General features: G+C 53.6%; 1 protein-coding gene across 8 annotated transcripts; it reads right to left on the reverse strand.

Annotated features, from left to right (window-relative positions):
- Positions 1–484: 484 nt before the first annotated feature.
- LOC143673221 (ral guanine nucleotide dissociation stimulator-like) lies at positions 485–11,880 on the reverse strand. Of its 8 annotated transcripts, none has more exons than XM_077147542.1 (15): positions 11,547–11,880; positions 10,858–10,917; positions 10,170–10,363; positions 9,321–9,829; positions 8,316–8,531; positions 7,872–7,975; positions 7,348–7,411; positions 5,674–5,748; positions 5,161–5,193; positions 4,689–4,810; positions 4,503–4,601; positions 3,975–4,167; positions 3,615–3,779; positions 2,251–2,365; positions 485–909 (listed from the first exon to the last, which is right to left on the reverse strand). In XM_077147542.1, the coding sequence occupies exons 1-15, from the start codon at positions 11,756–11,758 to the stop codon at positions 743–745; spliced, it is 2,328 nt and encodes a 775-aa protein (XP_077003657.1). In that variant the 5' UTR covers positions 11,759–11,880; the 3' UTR covers positions 485–742. The 8 variants fall into 8 exon arrangements, with proteins under 8 accessions (XP_077003657.1, XP_077003660.1, XP_077003656.1 ...); XM_077147545.1 differs by having other exon boundaries at positions 787–909; positions 2,251–2,348; XM_077147541.1 differs by having other exon boundaries at positions 797–1,501; positions 2,251–2,348; positions 3,684–3,779.
- Between the last annotated feature and the right edge of the window lie 2,051 nt (positions 11,881–13,931).

A 13,931-nucleotide genomic window follows, 5' to 3' on the forward strand; every position in this document is an offset into this window, starting at 1 on the left:
AAAGATGAGGATCCAAAATCCTGAAATCCCTGGAAGAACATTGATAAATAACCAATGCAATTAAAGTATTAGCAAAAGGGCAAACAGTCATACCTGTGCTCTCTAAAAGCCCTACTTAGCCAGCAAGTTAAACTACCATTTTAAAGGAATATTCTGCTGGGGAATTCATTAAATTGGGAACAACTTTCTCTACTAGCCAAGAATAAGACATTTTGGCCTGTATGTGCCCAAAATTTCCACATCTGCTGATGAAATTGCCTTATGATTACATTAAAAGAATGAGCATAAAGGAGGACAAAGGCATTAGGAATCCCTGTCAATTTCTCTACTATGATAACTATGATGCAAAATTGTGAGCTACTCCCTGCTTTACACTAATTCAGTGCCCTATACTAGTAGGAAGATGCCCCTATACTGCGGGCTAACATGCCCCGGAAGGTTTTGATAAAAGTATGAAAACAAAATACCATCATGGACTTCAAAATTCACATAAAATTACGTCTTTTATTTTTAGGGTGGCAATATAATATCTGGAGCCCAGGCGAGCCTGTCAAGGGGCAGGGTCATGCCAGGCAGGAGGAAAGGCTCAGGGCTGGAACTTGCCTGGGGCTGGGAGGCCCCGGGTCACTGGTGGGAGGGAAGAGGCTGCCTGGACTGGCCTATTCCCACTGGGGACAGCTAAGCCACCTGACCAGCTGGAGACAGGCAGGGTGACCCTAAGGCCGACAGGCATCAGGGCCACTTAGAAGCAGCCCCTTGACCACTTGAGCCCTGTCTTCTTCCTGCGAAAAAGGGTGGAGCGGGTTCTTTTCTTCACCACGCGGAAGGTCAGTTTTGTTAGAACTAAGTGGTAATTTCCTGAAGGGTCCATGGCGTAGAATACATTACTGTCATTAGGAATGATGAGCCCTGGTGGGGACAGACAGAGGCACAGTCAGCTGTGCTTATGGGGTTTCCCAAACCACTCCACTCCTTGGGCAGCACACAAAGTCAGACTCTCCCAGAGACGTGAGTCCCCCAATTAGCTCCAGGACCACCAAAGAGTCCTTGGACTGATGCCTGCCCAAGGGCAAAACTCAAGAAGCACTGAACCCAACAAATCTTGTTAACACGTGACTCTGACTGCACCCCTGGCAACCTCAGCCTAGAGCTAACACAGGGTCCTCCCACCAGCACATCTTATGGCCAAGAGCTTGATGCCTTCACTGATGGGGAGGTAGGTGCTATAAGAAGCATTCTCGAATGCAGATGTCCCTGAATACTGCACTCTTGGGGAAAGAGTAACTGAGGCCCACGGCATGGAAGACCAAGTACAGGCCTTTGATGGGACCAGGGAGTCCTCCACGGCCTGAGGTCCCTCAAGCGAGCACTGACTTCTGCTCTGATTCTCTTTGCTACCTGACTGCTCCGGCCTCGAGAGTACTGTACCATAATGCTTGTCAGACTTCCTGCTCCTGCCTCTGTTATCTGCCTACTTCTGTGGGAACTCAGATTTCCTTTTCTGAAAGACACAGTCCCATATACTCTGCTCATCTCAACAAAATGCTGATGGAAGATAAGGTAGGACATAGGAAACAATGATCTGGGAGTCAGAACTGATTCCCTGGGGTAATCGGTGAGAAGCCATGAGTAGCTCACCAAAAATAAAAATAATAATAATAATAAAGTTACCCTTACAGGGTATGGAGAGGCTCTGTGCTCTCGCATGGAGTATTTCCCTCTCCCATTGGGGACAAGAAACAGGCAGAGAGCACGTGAATAAGTGCTCTATGGGCTCAGACCCCAGGCTGCCTGGCTCCGTGTCACTGCTGGGAATATTGAATTGGGTCCCTGGAGACTCCAAAGAGGATCAAGAGGCTTTTGTTTTGCCTTGGCATCATAAAACATGGACTTCAATATTTGCTCTTGGTGTCCACAGACCCATGATTGCTTGCAATGCACAACTCAGCTCATCTGGCTAGAGGGTGCCCTGCCCGCAGAGCTCCTGGGGCAAGAAGAGAGGTCTTTGTCTTGGATCTCAATCCAACAGTCTGCACTAGGGCTCCAGTGCTTGGGCCACACCCAGGGATGACACATGGAGAGGAGATGCAAGTCACAGGGGGAGACACTTCAGACCCTGAGGACCCTGAAATGCTGAACATCTACCTTTTGGAGGTTGTCTTGGGCAGACACCCCAGGTGGCGGGGGCTAGGAGGACAGTGCTGAGGAAGCCCCTCACAGAGAAACTCCTGGACCAGCTCTCTGACTTACTTCGATCTGGTGAGATGATTTGCACCAGCTTGTATTCCTTTGCTGCCTCCAGATCCAGGTGGTACTCGTCCAGGGCTTTGAGGATCACAGCTGGAGCCCTGTCATGGCAGGTGATCTGGGCATGTCGGGGGACAGGCCATCAGGACATGGGTTCTGGGGCTGGCTCCCACAAGAGCAGTGGCAAGGGCCCTGCTGGAGCTGTCTCAGCAGGGAGCACAAGGCTCAAAGACCCACCCCAGTTGGGTCTGGTTGTAGAGTAGCCCCACTGCCCTCTGCTGCTCCCCTCATAGGCCTCCATGGAAAGAAGGCCCTTTCCAATCATTCCATCCCATTTCCTGCAAGAAAGGCATGTCTCCCTTACAGGTCACTGCCCTAGGGCTGAGCCCCTTGCCTCTGATCCTTGGCCTGCTCAGCTCCTACTGGCTTCCAGAGGTCACCCTATAACAGGGTGTTGGGGACAGATGTGGTCACTTGGGGCCAGTTCCTCCCACCACTCCGTGGGCATCTCTTTTCTCCCTGAGATTTGTCCTCTTGAACAGGCCACTCAAAGATGACAGAATTAGTGACTTTGAGAACAGATATCTAATCTAAGCCTGAGTGGCAGCAACGAAGAGGAGCTGGATGCCCAGAAGTCTACTACGTGCCAGGCATGTGGTGGTTGAGGGGACCCACTCCAGTGCCAAGCCCTGAACTTGGGCAGGGCTCAGATAAAGAGTCATACTAGTGACATCTCAATACACCCACCCAAACTCCAGTCTAAAACTGAAGTGCAGAGCTGGGCATATGTCTAATCCAGCACCTCAGGCAGCCTTTGTGCAGGTCGGGGATGAGGTGGCTCCATCAGCAGATCTACCCAGAATCTGCTCCCCTCATGGCCTCTTCCCTGCATCAGCCCCTACACTCCATTCCTGGGTGGTGGTGGCACCCCCTAACTGGCTTCCCTGCCTCTCTCCTACATGCAGTTAGATGGGATTCAACCCCTGAGGCCTCCATGACCTCAATCATATCCCCTGGGCCCTGTTTCTTCACCTCTGACCCATGAGTGGCCTCCGTTGGGCCAGGCCTATGTGGATCTTGGGGTTCTCCATGCTGTCCTTTCCCTCCCTTCTTCCAGGGGCTGCCTCAGTGAGGTTTTCCCAGGCTGGCCCACCTCAAGGTGGAAACCTCACATCTATGTCCACTGTCCTCGGCCCTGACTGACACCGAACGCCTTTCTTTACTACTTGTGGATCTGTGTGGCTGTCTGTCCTTCTCAATCAACTAGGCTTGTGATTCCAGGAGGCCAGGGAAAGAACATGTCAATCATTCTGCATTCCTGCCTCTCAGGCAAGGGGCCCCCGGGGTCAGCTGTCCACCCAGCTCACCACTATGCTCTTTGGTACGTTGGCATGGTCCCCATCCAGGCTGACGTGGATGATGCAGGAGTCGCCCACCTGCTTTCTGTAGAACTGCAGGGGGCTCGAGGCTCTGTGGGCACTCAGAGGGGCCCCGGGCTGTGGGTGGTCTGATTTGAAGGTCGAGTCATCAATCTGTGGGAGGACGGTGAGAGCAGGGTCAACCCCAGAGCCTGTGGGACACTTTCAGCTGAAGACGAGATTTAGGGGGGTTGAGAACCTGTTTCTAAGTCAGGACTCCTGACCCCTTTTGTGGGTGTGGAGAGGGGAAGGCCGGCACTTGAAAGGGGCCCAGAAGACAGACCTTCAGGGAGAAAAATGGGCAGATACCTGCTCTTTCTGGCCATCAGGGCATTTGGAGATGAGGCCCACACTCATTTCCTGGTCAGACTTGGAGGCATCGGCCTCATGTCCAGGGAGTGAGACAGCTGTGACTCCACTGCTGCGGTCACGCCCAAGCTGGAGCCAGACACTGGTCAGGGAGGCACTGCTGCAGCTGGGCTCAGCGCTGAGTTCCTGGAGGCTGGATAGAAGGGTGCCTTAGCTGGGGCTGATGCCAGGGAACCATCCACTCCCTCCTGTGGCTACTGCCCTTGGCGCCCTGGCCACCCTGCCAAGGGCTCCTGCAGGCCACGGGAACCCTGAAGCCCAGGCACCAGAATGATCACTCAGCATTTCCTATTTCCATCATGGCACAGCCTAGTCCTGTACGATGGGGCCATAAAGCTGTCACAGGGCTGGTCAGGAGAGGAGAAGTGTCCCCAATACTAAAGTGTAGACACCCTGAGGCGATGCTGAGTCCAAAAAAACACTGAGCCCTGAGGCAGCTGCACCTGCCGGCCTGGAAAGGGAACTCACCCTGTGCTCCGAGGCTTGCCAGCTTCTGGGAGGTTTGGGGCATCGAGGATGTTGCTGGCCGACAGGGCTGGGGGCTCCCGCTCACAAGACAGATGGAAGCTACAGGGCAGAGGGCTGCCGTGAGGCTACAGAAAGCCACAGCTCATGGCGAGGTCCTGCTGCTGCTACCTTCTGCCCTGGCCTTACCACTCAGAAGCGCTGAGCTGTTCCACAGCCCCAAACCAGGCCCTAAATTCCTCCATGGGCCGAAAGTAGATATAGATGCATCCTGCCTGGAGGCGCTCGATCCTGGGAATGACCTTGTATTCCTGGGGCAGAGGGAAGGAGAAGATGGAGAAGAGGACAGGGTGGCCTTGTTGGGTGGGAGTGGGGCTTCAGCTGGGATCTGTGGATTTGGTCACAGGAGCTGCCTCCTGCCCTGCACTCTCATCCAAGGCCTCCCTGATCTCAGCCCAGGATTCTCACAGACCCTCCTACAGGGAAATGTCCTTGATGCCAGCACCTCCCCAGCCTCCATGGGGAAGTTCTACCTGGTCTCTGTGAAACACTCTCCTGGTGAGAAACTGAAGGTGGATGGAGCAATGGGATGTCATGCCCTGTGAGTCTCAGATCATCTGTCCCATACCTCAACCCTGCAGTGATGTCCCCAGCTCCTTACCTTCAATCCTATGTCATAATTTCTCAATCTCCCCTGCAAGACACAAAGCCAGATCCATCAGCAGAGGCCCCAAAAGGCCCTGACCCACCCCCTCACCCTCTTCTGTGCACTATTGGGAGGGGTCACCAGGGCCAGGCCAGCCGTCACAGGACTCAGACCTATTCAAGGATCTGGGCACCAGAACAGGGGGCCCTGGGCAGAGGTATAGGGACCTTCCAACCTAACCATCTCTGAATGCAGATGGGGAGACTGTGGGTCAGGAAGGAAGGGACTCAGCAGCAGTCTCACAATGGAGGGGCCGACTCCACTATCTCCCCATGCGGGAGAGGGACAAGGCCTATGACTTCTGGGAATCTTTGCTTCCGTGGCTGGAAGGGGGACATGATGCCTTAGCTCCCAGGGCTCCTATAGATGAGCTGGGCCCTGGGCTGAGAACACAGCGCTCAGGGAGGGGCTCTCTTCCCTATGCTAATGGGACTCGACTCCCTCCTCCTGGCCCGAAGTCCTACTCACTTCCCGAGAGTCCGTGGGAGCTAACTGAAGGGAGGCCAGCTCTGACAGGAGCATCCACAGGTCGGGAACAGTGGGCTGGGGGAAAACAGTGGCATCAGGTGTGGGATGGAGTGCCCAAGCCCGTTGGAGCCCACCCAAAGCCCCCACCCTGAAGCCTCTTTTTCTCATTCCCCTTCCCCCACCCAGACCTCACCCAGCCGACATCTGGTGCCCCCAGCCACCTCCTACCGAGTTCCCCTCCAACCCCTTGGACCACAAGAGCACCGCTTGTCACCTCCCAGTGATGGCTCTTGACAAATCACAAAACACTATGAGGTTGCTCAACCATCTCTCCCAGATCCACCTTCAACTGGGCTCTGCCAAGGCCTTCCTTTGACTGCAAACAATCAGGGCCTCCTATATACTACCTGGTCAAGCCTCCACCTCAGGGTCCAGATGATGGCACACCTAATGGAGGCTCCCCAGGCTCAGTGGCACAGAAAGCAGTGGTGCCAGAAGAAGTGAGCCCTGTACAGTCATGGATGCCAACTCCACCCTGACCGTCGGTGTCTTCAGGCACCCTCACTCTCTCCCATAGTGGCCTCTCTTGCTCTCTCCTTGCTATCACCTCCCTGCTGGACTCCATAGAGATCCCCTCCTACCAGGGTGGACAAGGTCAGGGAAGCCATCCTCCCCTCACCCCATCAGCCCACCAACTTGACTGGGGTTTGTGCAGCCTGGAGGTGTCAGTTGACAGAAATGCTGCTGTCACCAATTGTCAGCCCTGACTGGGAGGCAACCGAGGAGCAGTACTCCCTGTGGTGTAACATTGACCAAGTTGGCTGGCCACCCCATCTCCTGTGTTGTGTGCCAAGTGCAGGCATGAAATGTGCCTCAGATAACTGAGTGTTCCATAATGTTAAAAGGGTGCTGTCTCCAGCACCTTCTCCCATTAGAACCAGAGGAAAGCTCAACCACATTCTTGTGCTCTCTTGAACCCCTGTGGGCTCCCTTGTGAGGAAGGAAGCACAGCGTGGTCTCACAGCATTTGCACATGAGGAACAGAGGCCCCACCGGGCTGTCACTTGCCCCTGGTCCTGCTGGGAGTCGGAGGAGTGAATGGCTTAGTCCGAGCTGAAGTCAACTCAGCACTCAGCACCACTGCCCAGGGATTGGTTTTCCCACCCTCATGCTTTGTGAGTGACAACCCAGTGGGTGAGTCATGCAGGGAGAAGGTGGAGGTGGCTCTGGAGCTGTGGGTGTCCAGTCCTGCACCCACTGGAGTCTCTGACCGCCATTGCTCCCCAAGGCCATGCCAGATGTGTTCTCACCAAGGAGCCCCTTAGGAAATTCCCTCTGCCCAGAACTGTTTATGTCCACACAGCAATGGACATAAATTCATAAATCCTCCAAGCAATTCTCATCCCTAGCTGGGACATATGTCACCGCCCATGTGGGAACAGAGGAGAATCGTACAAGTGAGAAGGACACAGGCTAAACCTTTCCATTTATTATCTGTTCCTGAAATGGCCTAGCTACTTCTACCATACCCAAGGACCAGTGCCTCCTGCCATCGAACTGCCCCTGAGCAGTAGCTAGCCAAACAAATACCTCTCCCTCTTAGTCTAGACAAGACTGGCCTGGAATTTTCAAGAAGTATTCCCACCATGACGCCACCACCTGCCTCCACTTTACCTGGCCTGGCAATTCTCTTTTCTGGGAGGTTTTGCTCATCATTTCCAAATGATCAATGCTGTCCCTTTGGGGAGGAGAAAGAACAGAATGTTTGGGGGATGGTAAGAATGTGTGTGAGTGCAAATCCATTTGATTTTAGACTTCAGGGATCCCAATGGCCTGGATGAATGGGTTGGAAACTGAGGGTCTACAAACACTCCATATTACATGGTCCCCATTTCCCATGTCAAATGAGATGGCTTCTTATCTCATTTTGATTTTGGTTGGGCAAAGCAATGCAGTGCCTTGGAGAAAACCCTCAAAAGTTTCCCCCACGGCTTGGCTTTTACCGGACAGGTCAGCCACTCTCTTTGTAGGTAGGACTGCTGAGGTCACAAGGGGACTCAGACCCCCCCCACCCATGCCATTGTCAGCCACAGGAGGTGCTGCCATCCAGCAGGGCTAAGGCCACTGGTGGGACAATGCCCTCTCCTTGGCAAGATCCTTGGTTCCCCCAGGGGCTGCTGTGGAGAGGGCCAGCCCACCTGGAAACTTCCTTCCATGTCTGCTTCAGGTGCTGGATGGAGTTGCTCCATAGAGCAGACAGGATGGCATCCAGGGACGTGAAGTTCAGGAGCACTTGGCATTCCTGGGGAAGGAGAAAGGAATGAGCTGAGAAGGGGGAATGAGCTGGCATCTCCACTTCTGGATGACCCTGACATGCAGAAACACCCCAAGGGCACAGCCCATGCCCAGCCCATGACAAAACTCAGGGAGGAGAGCTTTAGCTCCAGCTGAGGAAGGAGAAGTGGTAGGAAGTGAGTGCCCCACTCCTGGGACAGGCAAGGAAAGGACTGTGCCAGGAAATTCCCAGGTCTGGGGTCCACGGAGCGACTTGGACCACAGATTCCAATCCTGAGAGCTGATCAAAGCGAAGAGTGACACCCAAGATCCAGGAGGCTGGGAGGTCCTGCTCGCCCACAGCGTACCCTGGCCACCTCTACCCAGTGCTCCAGGATCCTGGCCCTGTCCGAGGCTGTCGTGCTCTGGCCGCTGAGGCAGGTGGTTATTACACAGTTGGAGACAAGGTGCATCTGGGTGATGACAGTGTAGATGGTGGGCGCCAGGTTCTCCTCACACTTCTCGGAGCACAGGGTCGAGATGGCTTGCACACAATCGAAAGCTACCACCTTCCTGAACAGCTCCTGGGGAGAACAGGAGTGTCACACTGCCTTGAGCCACCCAACGCAAAGCTCACCATCCACAGGCCTCTGCCCAGTGTTCTAAGCAGCAGCTTTGCAGGTGGACATTGTGATTTGGGCCATGAAGGGGCCTCTGGCTTTGGTTCTCTGCTCCTTGAAGGTGCTCAGCATTTGCAAAACCCAGGACCCTTATGCTGGCTGGGAGGAGAGAGCTACATTTTCCTCAAGTCCTCCCTCACCACCGCCAATCACGATGGGGACTCCAATTCCACATGCCGAGGAATCAGCCCAGGGAGCACATTGTGCTCCTGACAGCTGCCTGACTCTCTCTAATCTCATTCACATGCATGTTCCCTGCTGCTGTTACATCCCGGAGCTTAGTGTGGAGCCTGTCCTCATGTCCAGGACACATCATGTCTGATGCATGTGGAGGCCATGGAGGCCACTGGGACAGATGGCTGGGCTAGCCCTGGGCTCTGCTGCACATCTGATATTCTCCTCTTGCCCACAACATGCCAGTCTCTGACCAGCTCCCCTTGGTCCTAAGATGTTGATTGTCTGCACTCCCGTGCTCTGACATGCATGGTCAGGGCAGTGTCCTGTGATGTCCTCTCCAGCTGGGAATATGAGGCCTTAGGAATGAAGAACTTGCCCACATCACCAGGGTGGAAAATGGTGGAGTTGGGATTTGGACCCAGATCATTGGACCCCAGGTCTGCGAATGCCATTTCAGGGACAGCAGATGCCAGAAAAGGTCCATCGCATTCCCCCCTTAGGAGTCCAGTTGCTCACCACGTCCATCTGGGTGAGCTGCTCTGCCAGCAGCCTGGGAGGGAACGCCAAGACAGGGACCTTCCGCTCCCTCAACCCCTGCTCTCGGCGCCCAAGTGAGGAGCAAGAATGATCTTCTGGTGGAGTGACAGCTGGCACTGACTGCAGCTCAACAGATGGCACTGCAGTTGGTACCTGGTCTGCCTCCTGCTGCTCAGTGGGTGCCTCAGGCGGTGAGGCAGCAGGTGCCAGATCAAGAGAAGCCACAGGTTTTTGGTCTGAGGGTGGCAACTGAGTTGGCATCAGAGCCACCGCCAGCTCTGCTGGTAAAGCAGGTGATGTCTCCAGCTTCGGCTCCTGATCTGGGGATGATGCAGCCTCTGGACGTGGCCAGGTAGGTGATATCAGAGCTGCCTCCCTCTCTGGAGCTGGAGTGATGATTGTCGGAGAAGGTGGAAGGAGCTCTGGAGGCCACAGTGGCTCCACATCAGTAGGAGGCATTGGAGGCACTGTCACAGGTGCCTTTTGCTCTGTAGGTGACAGGATTTCTGCTGCCAACGATGGAACTGGCCCTGAAGGGGGTACTACAGTGGTTTGAAACTCTGGGTCTCACATAAGAGCCCTAAGAAGTGGAAATGCACCAACAGAACTGGCTTTCTATGGAGCTTTCTCGACCCAGAAAAGCCTGTACCGCCTCTACCTGCACCACTTCCCCCAAGGGCGCCACCCTCAGAAAGTCTTCCAGATTGCAAGTGCTCAGGGGAGGGGGCCAATGTCCCCCTTGACTTCCTGCCCACAGGCAAAAGAGGGATTCTGCCCCAGTGACCCCCTCCTCTACACCCCACCCATCCCTACCTCCATGCTCCTCACCCTGTGTTTGGGTCTCACTGGGCCCTGATGGCTCCAGCTCAGAGAGGAGGAGCTGAGACTGCCTCTCCAGGGTAGACCCAGGCAGTGCCATCTGGGTGAAGGCCACCAGCTGTTTGAGACTGGGAAAGTGTGGGGTCTCGCAGAAATCATCAGGAAACTCATGGAGCCAGGTGAGCAGGATGCAGGAGAAGATGCTGGGGGTGGACGGGGTCGCAGAGTGAGGAACAACCGTTCCTGCCACACTGCCTTCTGGTGACCACCCTCTCGGGTACGGGGCTCCTGGGCAAGACCAGCCAGACATTCTATTTCTGTCTGTCTCTGCTGGGCACCCTCCCACTGAAACAGAACTGTCATGAGGAGGGGGAGGGGTTGTGTCTGCTCAGTCAATGGCACTGCACTTGTACACAGAAGGAGCTTCATCAACTGCCTGATAAGGGAACAGAGCATGTCCCCTGCATCAGGTCCCCCTGAGCCATCATGTCACCTCAGTCTGCAGTCATGCCCCAGGAACTCTCCCATGGGTCTGAGTTCTGTCACCCTGCAGGGGATGGAGCCCAGATCTCTGCACTCCCGTGAGAATCATGAGATGGACTCAGGGACCTGTCCAGTCACTCTTGGCACCGGCCCCCATGTCCCATCCTGGGCTGTCAGGAAGTAGCCCCTCTCTCCTCACCCGGACCTCACTCACATTTTTAGGCATTCTTGGCCTCCTCCATCCCTGTCACACAAAGTGCAGCTATCGCCATACCTAGAGGGGTTATGGGTGTGTCACATGTACCTTCTTGGCTGTGTCCCGACTGATGACGTCTACCACTACTGTGGACCCCTGACTCAGGCAAACACAAGGCCACAAGCACTTTGCAGTTTCCTTCAATGAAGTAGGCTAAGTGCCTTTCAAATTGCTTGCCCTTAGATTATTCTCCATAGATCTTTGATAAAGATATATGAATGATCCCTGAGCTGCATCTTCCCAGATAACTGGTGAGGCCTGGGGCACCTCTGCCAGCCCCCAGCATTCTGGACTCAGGCTACACTGAGGACCGAATGCACTGAAATGCAATCTCAAACCTCCTTTGAATGGGAATACAGGACTCCAAAGATCACTTTGGAGGAGCAGAGCCTCTTGACGTGGAAAGGAAATTTCTAGATGTTGAGAAGCCCTCCCTACCGAGCTTCCTTTCCAGAGAGACTGGCATGGGGAAGCACTTTCCAAGGTCTGCATCATGCAATTCTGACTCTGACCTCAGCAGGTTGGTCCTGCTATGACCCCACTAGCAAGAGAAGGAAACGGAGGCAAGATGCTGCAATGACCTCCTTCAGATATTCAGCTCATACAATCCAGAGCTCTTGTGAGATTGAGGATGAACATGTGCTCACCTTTTGGACACTCGGTCCAGGACCCGTTGGGTGGAACGGAAGGGCCAGTAATGGAACACGAGGAGGGATACACCGGCCTGGTTGCCCTCCTCGACAGCTGCCACCATGCGCTCCAGGAAATTTTCCCATGCTCCTACTTTGCCGGTGTACTCCTCCAGGTCACTCTGGACTGGTGACACATTTGCATCCTGAAACAGGAAGAGCAGTAGCATGTAGTTAACCAAGGAGCTGGGAAACCAGGAGAGGTGCAGGGCTCGGAGGTGAATGCAGACCTGCCTCTCCGTGGACCCCCTGCCTTGGCACAAGAAGTGGAGCAGGAATTCATCTAGCAGAAAAAGATCCCACAATCCAAATAAAAATTCTGGTGAAGGAATTATGAAGTCATGAAGACGTTGTCATCATTCAGGGGGCTGAGTAATAGTGGAAGCTGTGCAGCAATGCGTGGAAAGTGCTTTATTCCTGTGAATCCTCACCAACCACCCCCATTCATGAGATAGGGAAACTTCAAGGGGGGACTCAACTTTTTGCAAGACAGAAGCCATAACCATTCACACTGGACGTCTATGATCTTCCCTCCATCTTCTGGCGGAGGCTCTGCTCCAGACATGGAGGGGAAGGGTCTGCTCCCCTCTCATTCTTCCCCACTTTAGAGGCAGTGCATGGAGAAGACCGAGAGGGTGAAACATCTTTATTTTCACACCAACAGCCAGACTTGAATGTCTTTTGCCTTAAAGGGAGTTCTGAGAACCTGCAACCATGGTGATCCCTGCTCAGGCAAAAGCGAAGTGCCAGGAGGAGCCAGGTGGGAGAAAGACCCCCATAGACTGTGACTTGAACAGAAGTCTCAGCAAAGAGCAAACCCAAATGGTCATCTGATGTGGATGGGAATCCAATTTGCACTGGACATCTGGAAATCAAATCACTAAAGGGATTCCATTAGCCCCCCTGACACCAGTCTGGCCAAAGAACAACATGTTCACAGCTGGGCCAGGAGAAAACAGGGAAGCAGCCATGGTAAGAGACTATTGGTGGCCACTGAACTGCTGCACACTTATGGAGATTCCATGGCTCCAGCTATTAGTATTCCTTGTATGTGTGTGACATACCCATTTGAGTACAGGGGTTCTCACCAGAGGGGTGGGATGGGTTCCCAGTCCATTAAGACACACAGAAGAGGTTCTGTTCTCACTTGATCACACTGATGACCCAGGTTAAGGGGCCTCCTGGCCATTATTGTGGGGGGGCGCCCCAGCCATCCCTGCCACCCTGATCAGGTGGACAGGTGTCTGCACACTTGCCCAGTCCACTGATAGGAGATGGCAACTCTTGGGCCCAGGATTAACGTGTTGCATGGGGATTACCTCACCATCACCACTTGCCTTCCCAACAGCCATCTATGACTTCAGGTGTGACCAAAAAATGCCCATGTGGTTTTCCAACCTGACCGTGGATGAACCCGTTCCTCATTCCTCCTCACACTGAAAGCAGGACTGATATGGGACTGCAGAAGCAGGATGACAATGCTGGTATTTCCTGAATTGTCTGACCTTGGGCCACTTTGACTTACCTTCGGGAACTCCCTGACCAACTGACAGTGGCGGCGAGGTGGAGGGTTCAGCCAACGCCTGCATCTATTGAAAAATGTCTCCTTCCTAGCTTTTCTCATGCCAGAAACTTGTGCTCTACAAATGCAACATGAAAACATGTTGATCTGTCGACCATCTCTGGCTAAATGACCCTGGTGGTGGGCTGTTGTGGAATCTAGGTGCCTGGTTACCAGGGTTCTATGTTCCACTGGACTGCAGCTCAAGGGAAGTGAGGTCATCTCCTTAAGCCGCTTAACTGAAACTTCTCAACCGTTATGTCCTCCATGAAAGCCCCTCTTGACTCCTAACTGCTCATCCTCCTTAAACATGCTATCCTGTTCATTGGACCAAGTTTCCTCAACACATCACTCCCCACAGCTACCTGGGAAGGCCTGGGTGCAGACTGGGCCCCAACCATGAGGAGGGAGAACTCAATTCTAACACAGATGAACTTTCTTAGAAATCTTGTGACCATGGTGTAGTCATTGTTACTCTCATCTCAGAGTCTCCCAAGTTCCCACACCTACACGACAGGGTCATTCTCCCATCTACTTCCTGGGTCAACATGTGGATGTGAGATAATCAGTGTGAAAGCCATGGCTGGTTTTTGAGTAGCTGACATGCAAACAGACATGACAGCATTATAAGAAGTAATACTCTTGTGGGTTGGCTGTGGCTTTGCCGTCCGTGGAAAGTTAGATTCCTGTTTTGTCTCATTTCTGGGTCAGCACCATGAAGAAGTTGAAATTAAATGGAATTGAGATAGGATGACTCTGTGGCATGACACCTTCCCATGGTT

The sequence above is a fragment of the Tamandua tetradactyla genome, unplaced genomic scaffold (assembly GCF_023851605.1).
Source record: "Tamandua tetradactyla isolate mTamTet1 unplaced genomic scaffold, mTamTet1.pri scaffold_205_ctg1, whole genome shotgun sequence".
In the NCBI taxonomy this organism is placed as follows: Eukaryota; Metazoa; Chordata; class Mammalia; order Pilosa; family Myrmecophagidae; genus Tamandua; species Tamandua tetradactyla.